General features: G+C 34.6%; 1 protein-coding gene across 1 annotated transcript; it reads right to left on the reverse strand.

Moving 5' to 3' along the window:
• Window positions 1-10303: 10303 nt before the first annotated feature.
• Window positions 10304-10975, reverse strand: LOC103443337 (ylmG homolog protein 1-2, chloroplastic-like). Its single transcript, XM_008382154.4, has one exon. It carries the CDS (start codon window positions 10973-10975, stop codon window positions 10304-10306), a length of 672 nt encoding a protein of 223 aa, XP_008380376.3.
• Between the last annotated feature and the right edge of the window lie 1012 nt (window positions 10976-11987).

The following is an 11987-nucleotide window of genomic DNA, read 5'->3' on the forward strand; positions in this document are numbered from 1 at the left end:
ACTTTGTCCTAGATTTAATTTAGGATGTCACTTTGAAGTTTGTACATGTTTTTTAATGTTCTAATAAGACTAATAATGTTTTACCAAAAAAAAAAAATGCATGGGAATGGTTTGGTTTCTCATATCCATTTTCATGTGTCGAATTCGTGAACCAAACAGACGAAGAGAAATGGAAGATTTCTTTCATATAATTGGTAATGCTAAGAAAGGAATCACAAAATTCTATTTTCTTCGTGATATAATAGAGATTTTTAATTGTCAAAAGGGGTAGATTAGTTAAAAAATGAAAATAGTTATGTCCCTGAAGTTCGATTTTGGTCCCACTCTTTGAAACTTAAAAATGGGACCAAATAAAGTTCCAAGGAGCGTAACTAATGTTGTTTTTGTTCCCACATAAGAATTTAACAGATCTAAAGCAATGTGAAGTGAATTTTGAGCTTTATAAAGACTATTTTCAAGTTTCAGAAAGTAAAATGGGATCAAAATTGAGCTTCAAAGAGCAAAGTGGAGCGAACTTTGAGTTTCAAAGAGTAAAATGACGAATTGAGTCATAGGTACTGTAGCTAAAAATAAATTTTTTTATGCACATTTAAGTGTTAATGTTATATCTCTGGATTCGCTTTTAATTTAAATATAAAAATAAACAAAAATGTGCATATATAAAGTAAAATATGTGAGTAAAAATCACTTTCATTTTCAAACAAACATGAACAAGACAAGAATCCAATTCCCAAGTGCAGTTACATTGATTAGGCTTAAGCCATGTTGTATGTACAAGGTAGCAGTGTCACATTGATCAGGAAGAAACAGATGGAATATAATTTTCCACCGTTAAAAGTGATTGCTTAGATTAGTACATCTTACCAAAAAATGGAGTTTGCTAATTGATAAAGAATATGACTATTAAAGTAGGTATTTGTGCTGACTTGGTTCACCTTGCTATGACCCAATCTAACGAAAACTAAATGTCATTTACACTTAGGTTACATTTGGTACGAAAGATTGTTCAACGTATCAGAAACATAATCTAATATATTAAGTGAAATCATACAAATATTTAAATACTTGAAGAATTTTTTTTTAATTATTTGTATTATGACACTTGATATACCAAACAATGTTTCTAAAATACTGAAAAATTTCTCGTTTGAAATGTGGGAAATAGAGTTTGAGAACGGTTGTATTTTCCGTGTTTGATAAGTCCAGACTTGAAAGTGAAGCCCTCCATTTCCTCGTATTCATTTTGCTTCCCGTTAAACCAAAAAACCCTTTGATTGCTATCTTTCCCTTCCTCATGAAAAGACACGAGAAATCATTTTCTGTGAATTCCCTTTCGTGTACTAAACACAATCTTTGGATAGTGATTTTTGCATTTCACCTCTACTTTCTATTAACTTCATCTTTTGATTTTCCTTTATTAGTCACATCTTCTAACAAATATTCCGAAAAGATGCGATTATGAGACAAAATCTCAGGCAAAATAGGTGTATGAAGATGTACGAAAACCTTTTTAACCAAAAAAAAAAGATGTACGAAAACTTTGAAAGAAACTATAAGAAAAGATATAGAGTACTTAAAACTAAAGAAAGACTTGACGCAAAACCGAGCGCAATGACATTAAGTACTAATTTGGTACTGAGGTGCTTTTATAAAAAGTGGGTATAAAAAAAAGCTGAGTTCAAAAAGGTGTTTGGTAAACACTTAAAAACAGCTTATTTTCACAGTTTTGGGTGAAAAAAAAAAACTGAAAACGTGAAGCAGCAAAAATGAGCTTATTCTCACAGCACAGCAGAAGCAGTATTTTTTCAAAGCACAGCAATACCAAACCAGCCAAGATTCATACAGCTAACCTCACTTAGCATGATAAGCTTTAGGTGTTGTTGTTATAGTAATAACTAAAAACAACATAAAAATGTGCAAAAAAATGAAAATAATAATAGTGTACAAAAATCATTTCACGACAACTAAAATGTACAAAATCATTTCATGATTACTAAAAGGGTTTTTATCACAAATAGTCATTGAAATTGACCAACCCCATCAAGTTGGTTCCTAAAATTGAAATTCAATCGATGTAGTCCTTGAAAATTGATGTCGCAAATCAATGTTGTTCTTTCGTTACAATTCTATTAAAATTTCTGTTATATGCTTATGTGTCACATAAGTAGGTCCCACAAATCTAATTAAATATTGCTATGAAATTAAAAATAATAAAAAAAAAATTTATGTCAAATAAAAATAAAAAAATTTAAGAAAATTTTCTGCCGTCGTCTTCGTCGAGCAGGCTTGGCTGCCATGGCAGCCCTGCTCACCATGGCTGCATTTATGGCACTTGATCCATTCAAACATAATATACCACGATAGAAACCCAGTCGAACCAAACCACCTTCTCCGGTTTCGACTCCAACGTCGCTGACACCCACCTTCTCCTCACCATATTCTCCGATCTACCGCCGCACCCAAGGCCTAGATTGATGGCCCCACACCAATCTTCCCAACAAGTAGCAAAAGATTTGGGCAAAAACCCTCCACACCTATGGGATTTTTTGCTTCGGCTGGTAGTGGGCAGGGCTGCCTTGGCAGCCAAGCATGCGCGAGGAAGACAACGGAAGAAAATTTTTTATTTTTATTTTGACATAAAAATATTATTTATTATTATTTAAATATTTTTAATATAGATGCTAATATTTAATTAGATTTATGGGACTCACTTATGTAACACATAAGCACATAACATAAATTTTAATGGAATGACCACATTGATTTGCAACATCTATTTTTAGGGACTACATTGATTGATTTTCAATTTCAAAAACCATCTTGATGGGGTGGTTCAATTTCAAAGATATAAAAACCCTTACTAAAATATAGTTAAATGACATGATCAAAAACATGAGTTGGGTTAGGAAGTGTGTGGGGGCATGAACTTAATGAAGAGTTAGTTTGCAAGTCAATTCTTTGTTACACAAAAATTATGAACCCTAAACATCATCATTAGTATCATGACAGTTTCATTTCACCATATTAAAACATTTTATTCTCAATTTTTTTATTTTCTAAACACTAAACTTTCTTGTGCAACTTCATACGTCATTACGTTTCCAAAATTATTCAACTTTGTAATTTTCGAGTTAATGGTCTCTCAATTGTTTTTAGACCAATGGTTCCATAATTATACAAAACTATCATTTATGAAGGAAAATTCAAAATTCTTGACTAATCTCACTTTGTTAATTATCTTTTAGACCAATGGTTCCATATTATACAAAATATCATTTATAAAGGAAACTTCAAAATTCTTGACTAATCTCACTTTATTAATTATCTTTTGAAGAAACGATGTTCCATAATTATATAAACTTTTCTAGAAGAAAAAAAAATATTATCTACACTAAGAGAAATAAGCTGAGCTTAGTCTCACAATGGGACATCTCACTTACAAGTGAAGAAAAATATCACTAGACTGTAGTACTGAATGACAAATATGTTAAAAAGATATTACTTGAAAGAGATTGATTTGTTTGAAATTTAATAAATGTTAATTGGGCGTAGATCTTACACACCCCGACCTGGGAAGGTCGAAGCATGCTGGCCATCACTGTGAGGTGACGTAACCATAAGGGTAATTGATGTAAAAAGTGAATAAATTTAAACTAACTAGAACTAATTATACTAAACAGTGAAAGAGTGCGCAATCGTGGGATGAACCCACTACAATTATTCAGAGCGTAATAGACAGTGAGACTACAGAAGAGTAGTCAAAGTAACTAAGTACACTTATTACACAATAGTGGTAAGTTCGTACGTCTAAACAGAAGAGCATGTCAGAACTGCCGGGATTCCTCGAGTGCCACAAAGGGTACAACTATCTAGGTCCTGGAGGGGCGAAAAACAAAGTTGAGTGGGTCAACAAAACAATGCTTATATGGAATCCTTTATTTTCGAATATACTAACCCCTCACTGTAAAACAAGTATACATATGTTAGCTCATCACATATCTCATCACATATGCTAGTTCATCATGTATCTTATCACATATGCTAGCTCATAAGTCGGAGTCACCTCTAGTGACCGGTACGACTTATCCATAGCTTAATAAGTATACATGCACACGAGTCGGAACCACCTAAAGTGGTCTGTACGACAGGACTGGACGTAAATAAATACGCTCAAGTGCTACGATCATATGAAAACTGTGTGAATAATCGCGGGTCACCTACCAGTCGAAACCACCTATAGTGGTTTATACGACATGACTGTGCACCTACCTTGGATCCAAGGTGAGCGTAAAGTGCGGGAGGTGAACATCACGTGATGGACTGTGCCCTAGCCACGGGCGGGAGCATTAACACTGGGGTGCAGGTTTATGAGCTCTAAATGCATCTCATATAACATATACAACTCATAGGCAACGTGTACGACAATGTCGGAGTTGCCTAAAACATAAATGTGATCATGACATAACTCAATCATTTTATATAATACCATAACTCACCTGAACTTACCTGTGTGTTCTGCGTTCACCTTCGCAGTTCAAAGCATTCACAATAATTTTGTGCAAGTAGTATACACATGGATATGCCATAATGCAAATCTAAAACTCAACCATATCATAGTATTTTTTCCAATATATACATGTATATATAATGTGGCGTAAAACGTACAATCTATAACGCCCTACTCCCGAATTATTTATTTTCGGAAATAATTATCGGGGATAAGTCCAACTAAACACTAGTTTAATTAACTATCATTACTTATGTTTCCTTATTTTAATTTCTTGATTCCTTCCACATTGATTTATGACCAACATCCAATCACTAAAAACATAAGGTTAAATCTCATATTTTCATCAATTTCCTTCACATTGCTCAATTCCCAAACAAGGTTTTTGTTTCAACTATTGTATGGCTGCATCTATGCTCAATTCCCAAACAAGGTTTTTGTTTCAACTATTGTATGGCTGCATCTAACGTCTCGTTAGACTGCCTACGTACCTTAAACAGGGATCAAGCCATTCGTAGTTCACATTAGTACTTCAAAGCATTCACAGTAATGATATGCAGTAATCAATTTATAACCGTTTGTGAAATTATCAATCATATATATATATATATATAGATATAATAGAAAGGAAAAGACCTACTTACTTGAGTTCCATGCTACTACTCCCTAGCATGCATATTGAGACATTACAAACCATCGTCGCCTATGACGAATTATCAAATCACATCTCAGAGTTCATACCGATAAAATACACAATTTACATGAAACACATCCCTACGTAATTCAATTTGGAAGATATGCATCACCGATTTTCGATCCATTGCTTCCAAAGATCCACATTATACCTTTAAGATAACATCCTAAAGTCCTATTACGATCTAACGGTTGGATCTCCGCCAATTGCCAAAACTAAGTGGCGGTTACCCTTTTATTTTATGAACTTACAAATCCAATTCAGGAAGATCCGTTTATCGGATTCCTGATCCGTAAGTTCCTATGGTCCTCAAATATTACATACTCTAACATACTAAAGTTCGTTGACAATCCAACGGTCAAATCATCGATTCATATAATGACTTATTAACATAATGTAGAGAATTTAGATTCTAACAATCAACCTATGTCATATGATTAGCAAAACTGAACTCAAAGCATCTAATTACTCAAAGCATCCAACTATTTCCAAAAATTATCACAATTTACAGGAATGAAGATCTCAATGGGTAGAGCAAACTTTATACCTGCGGCCAAGGCCAATTTGGCTTAAAAAGGCTCCAATTTCACGAAAACCCACCGGAACCCTAGTTTTTTGGTATTTTCGATTCGACTTCATGGATGCTCCGACGCTCCTACCATCACTTGGGCTTTGTTCCTGAGGTTGAGAGGAGCCTATTGGTAGTGACAATTGGCTGAGTTAGCTTCACGATTTGTGGATTGCTGCCTAACACCCACACGCACAACTGGTGCATCTCTCCCGAATCTAAGGTCAAATTGTATGAATTTAGGGGTAGAAATGATAAAGAGAATGCTAGGGAGGTGTTTCTAAGTGATGGTTTGGCTTAATTCACCAGAATTTGGTTGGGAAACCATCAGTTTCTATGGTTCATGTCGGCCGGGTCACACTGGTCAAGGAAGACCCGTTTTGGGTTCCCTCTTTTTCTTCTTCTCTCCTTTCCCTCCTGGTTCTTCTATCCCATTCGTCACTCTCCCTCTCTCCTCATCTCTGATTGGGCAGTGCATTCTCCTTCCTCTCTCTCTCTTTCGCTGCAATCAGGCAGCCATTCCCCATCCTTTTTCTTCTTCTATTTTCTCCCACAACCCTTTACATAAAATAAATAATATATAATGATAAGAAATGAATAAGATAATAAATAACAATCCTTACCAACGTACTTTTGGAATACGGTAAGGTAATTCATACGCGTCATGAACTAACGATCAACGAAAATCAATACCCTCGTCTCTAGGGTATTCTCGTAAATTTCACATTTTAAGATTTATAAAATAATAAAATTTGGGACGGGTTGTCACAATATATATTAAAAAAACAAAAACTCAATTCCCACCATAATGATTTAATTATTCAGATTCTACCAAATTCGTTTGGTCTACTTTAATCTTTACTCTGTTTGAGGAGGTTTTTATTCAAACACAATGGAAGACAGTATTATATTCGCGACAAGAGTTAGATTCTTGCTTTTTTTATTATTTTTTTATTTGTTATTTTTTTCCAAATTATGATTCTCTATGCGTTGTGTATAAATCTATACTATTATTAAGAGAACCCTTCTTGTCAACTTTTTTCCTATTTTGCCCTCACTTTTGATACACACTATTGACAAAAAGGAGGGCAAAATAGTAAATTTGTACCTTTTGACAAAATGACAATCGTATCCCTATTTTACCTTTTTTTTTTTTTTTGAGAAATAACAATCATATACTTATTTTTTCAATTTTACCCTCACTTTTAATACATAATATTTACATAAGGAGAATAAAATAGAAAAAAAAAAGGAAAAAAGTTGACAAGGAGACTTCTCTTAATAACACGTTTTATACACAATATTTATATAAGGATGACAAATTAGGAAAAAAAGGGGAAAAAGTTGACAATGAGGCTTCTCTTAATAATAGTATTGAAAAAAATGCATTTATTAAGAGAAATTATTCACACACACAAAATGTGTGTTCTCTGTTAGTACATAGATAAGAGAACTAGAGAAGAAAAGGGTCACAAAATGCAAGAAGTACCCTAATTACAATTTAATCGAAAAGTTTAGAGCATCTTTAAAAGAGATGTAAAAAATCTAGGTGGAATGTCATTGTGCATATTTGACATCAAAAGTCTATCTAACCGAAGTGTTATTTGCTTACTGAATTTGAATACTTTGTGATTAGATTTGACATTAAAAGTCAAATTTGACATTGATGTCAAATTTATTTTTAATTCATTTTAATGGTGGTTTCCTTATTTAACTAACATTTCAACCAGCCACTAGTACTACGGTCTAGTGGTATTCATCCTCATTGATTAGTGAGAGGTCTTAGGTTCAACTCTCGCCAAAGGCGACACCCCCTCCCCTTAGTGTAGATAATATCGATTTGTTCAAAAAATAAAAAAACTAACATTTCAACCAACAAAAATTTTGTTTTAACATTTTTAATAACTACAACCATTTAAAGTTATATATAAATAAATAAATAATTTGACAATTCAGTTGAAGAAGCACTTGTCATATTATCAATTATAATTTAACTCTTATAATTTGAGATTTTCGAATGTCTTAAACATCGTAAATGTTAATAGATGGTCCATTTCATAATTTGTCCTAGAGTAGTGCTTGCCACACCATAAATACAGTCATAAATCTGAATATTTGTTGAGGCAAGGGGCCTACCACTAACTATTCACCGACAGCCTAACACCCAAAAAAATTGACTAATTCTATTTTATAATTTTGCAAAGGACTAGTTCTCAAATTCAAACTCTTGTCCTCTTTATAATTTTGATGAACTTACATGCTTACTTAATAAAAATAAGAAAATAAATGAATGAAAGAAATTATAAATAGAAAAGGTAGGAAAAGCGAAGTTAATACAATTTCTAATTTTTAGTAATTTGTATGCAGGGCATGGAGTTCGGCAGCAAAGTAAACGTCAGTGCTTTAAATTGGGATAATAAAAGAATTTTAAACACATTACTTGTGCAGCTGCATATATCTAGTACGCTCCGCAGAGCTGAAATACATGACCAAACAAGAAAGATATCAATTTTGTTATAAAGAAGGAGAGAGAGATCTAACCAACGCAAAACCTACACATAGCGGTATTTCAGTCACTCCGTATGGTTTTCGGAACGTACAAAGTTGAGAAAGGATATTTAAAGGGTAGATCTTTCCAGGCATATTTTTTTACGTCTCACACATTCTTGTTAGTTTTTATTTATTGATTTTTTTCAATTCAATATGACGCATCTCGAAAATTGAAAAGGTGTGTGAGAGGTCCAAATAGTTGTGTAAATAATATAACCCTATTCAAATACTGTTCAGTATTTGTTTTGTGGTTTGGAATCAATTTGCTGGTGAATTTCGCTTTGTTTTTCCTTTTGTTTAATTTGGTCCCGCTGAACAGATTTCTTTATTTTTCCTGTTAAAGTTTGTTCTCAATCATTAGGCTACTTTGGTGATCAGCAGAGGCTTCCTTGTAATACAAGCAACATAAATCACCATCATTTGAGAGACAACAATGCTTCAACATCTAAATTTTGGACATTCTCAACGAGAAGGTGGTTGTAACATCCATATCATGCTTCTGCACTCCAGACATGAACTAACCCATCCACTGATGCATAAAACCCAAATTAAACGATTCATCTCTCGGGCACGTCGCTTCGTTATTTACCGATCATCAGATGCGCCAAGGAGGTGTGACGGATGCTGCCGCAACATCGATAAGGCCACTTAAACATATTATTCAACATAAACAATGAATAGTTCCCTTGATATGAATTGGACTATCAGCCGAATGGAGGAGTTGAAAGAAAAATGTCTATGAATGCCGATAACTTTAACACAACAGTCCTACAGAAGTTTCAAACAATACCTTTTGACATAAGGTAGAGAAACGCAAATCCAGTTTTCACAGCTAATCCCCAGTTCTGGAAATAAAAAAGCTCAAACAGGACACCGTTGCATACCCGATCTTCACCAGTGAGACGTACATATTTCTATTGCTCAAAACCACATGATATAAACTAAAATAGAAATCAAAACCACATGATATAAACAAAAATAGCAAAAGCATAACAGCATTTCTTAATCATAGATTGGTCCTTCAAAGACCTATCTTTGTCAATCGAAATCTCGATCTTTATATGGTTGTTTAGAGATAACATAGTCAATTCAGATTCCCTAACAAAGGATTCTTGAAATCAGGCCCGAACGCAAGGGCTATTACATCACTTACTGCCACTTAAAATTGACCGAAATCAATTTGAAATGGCACCGAATCACAAAACAAGCATGCAAACTATATGTATTCTGCAAAATAAGTACTGCTAATAAAATCAGTTTAGAACAAACATAAATCAGCAAACTACCTCACCCAGTTAACTCATTGCAACACACATGATCAGAAAATAACCTCTACTAAAACTAATTCATAGAAAGAAAGCCTTGAAATTAAACTGATGGAAGCAGGTTCACTACTTTTTTTAATTAGAAAACCAAGTCCTGCTGGCAGCATGATCTACTAAGCAAACTGAGCCACTCAAATCACTTTCCTCGTCAAATTGTGACTATAACATGCTTTCACCCTTCTCCATTTTCTTTCCTTTCCTTCTCTCTTTCGGCGAGAAAGCACATTAGTTGTCGTCACAAATGTTGTTGCTTCATCAAAACTTATCATTAATCTAGAATAAACAACAAAGTGCCAAGCTCTATAATTTCTTTCCTATCCTCATTTTGCAACATTCACACATGATATAATCTCCAGAGTTTCAAAACAAATTTCCACGTCAAAGCTGTACAAATAAACAATGCTTAGCGCCTGCGATAAATACCAAACTGCAAATCACATACGAAAGGCATATCGAAAATCCATTCCATAAAACCTGTCAAAATTTATATATTTCATACTGAATTTAAAGTTATTACAGTGTTATAACCCAACACATGATGAGTACCTCATAAAAATCTAAACTTTGAGCTCAACAACAAATAATTTTCCTTACCCAATTGATTAAAACCGCTGATTCACTAACAAAACCCACCAATTTTCCTCTCGGAATCAAGAACTTCATCTACTGTTGTTGAGAATTGACCCGAGCGTGCCCAAAACTGCGAAAGCCAAGAGGGGGCTAACATCCAAGGTATCAAAAATCGGCGGAATTATATTGCGAAAGAGGTTCAAATAAGGATCGCAGAGGTCCCGAATCGCCGAAAGTGGCTGACGGTCCCAAGGAATATTGGGGAACCAGCTGAGCAAAACCCTAACCATCAAAACCCCGCTGTAGATATCGAGCCATTTGGAGAGACCGGCAGCGACAACCGTCAAAGGGGTATTCAAATTACCGCTCGGGCGGTCCCTGAGCGCCGCAAAGAAGAGGGGTCCGGCGGCGGATCCGATGGAGGGTCCGAATTGGGAACCGAACTTGACGAGCGAAATTGAGAGGCTGCGGACGGCGGCTACTGTTAGGGCGAAGAGGGTGGTGATGGTGCGAGTGGGGAGGTGGGTTAGGGGCGACGGGGGCTGAGATGGGTTTTGGGAAGTGAGGGTTTGGGGGTTTGTAGTGAGAGTGGCGCAGATGGGTCTGAGGGAGAGTTTGGGGATTGGGTTGGGATTGGATTTGGGATTGAATTTGAGAGTGGGAGTGGGAGTGGGAGAGAAGAAGGGTTTGAATTTGGAGTTTGGTTTGATGGGGGTTGAGATGGGGAAGAAGATAACTTGAGAAGCCATGACTGATGCCATTGCTATGATTTGGGGATGGATTATCTGTTGTGGTGAAAGAAGCAAAGTCACTGAACTACGGTTGTCTGGTGTATATACGCCTGCTTTGCTTTTGGCACTAATTGCATATTAAAATATTTTTCTTAAACACGTAGGCAAATTGGTTTGCGCCCTGAAACTTGTGATTTAATTTTTTTTGGAAACAAGTTATTCACCCTTTTTAAGCCCGGACAAGTTACATGGAATTTTACTCTATTCATAGTCCTGGTCACATTTTTTTATCATACTTTATTAGTTCGAAGCATCGAATTTGGATCCTTTTATATTTTTTTTTATCTTATTTGGGCTGCAATCTGCACATTTATCATTGAGTCACTTACTGTGGTTATTTAAATAAAACTTTCCTCTTTGATAAAAAATTGTCCTTTAAAGCTCTATTTTGGATCGAAGTTTTAAATGTATTTTTAAGGGGACTGGCAAATTTAAGTATCCACACTCACGAATTCATAGACTCAAAACTTCCGCTAGGCCAAAGCTGAGAGACCGATACGACATTTTATGTTAATGGTCATTTCAAAGTTAATGTCACTCGCTATAATATCTCTTTACTGACCTCTAATTATGGGCATATAAAATGTTAGCTGACCCAATTTCAATATTGATAATTCTTAGTTACTCAAGAATTTCGTTTTCAATAGTCAATCCACAAAACTTCCAAAAAGCTTCGTATTTATGTTGAAACCAGTCCATATAAATCATTTTGTATAAAAAATAGTAATTAAAATAAATAAACCGTTCATATTATGAGAATTTATTGACTAAACAAACCCTTATCTATTTGTTTACAATTGATTGAATAAACTGTTTTTTTTTTATCTAAATCCTAGCTCATCTCGTTTCTTCAAAAAAAATCCTAACTTATATGGTCTAAATTTTAGATCGAAGATGGAATGTGGTCAACAGACTAGTTTTCTAAAGAAGAAAAACCCTAGAAAGCAAATTAATCCATTCAAAAAATTAGGATACCAGGGTC

The sequence above is a fragment of the Malus domestica genome, chromosome 09 (genome assembly GCF_042453785.1).
Source record: "Malus domestica chromosome 09, GDT2T_hap1".
In the NCBI taxonomy this organism is placed as follows: Eukaryota; Viridiplantae; Streptophyta; class Magnoliopsida; order Rosales; family Rosaceae; genus Malus; species Malus domestica.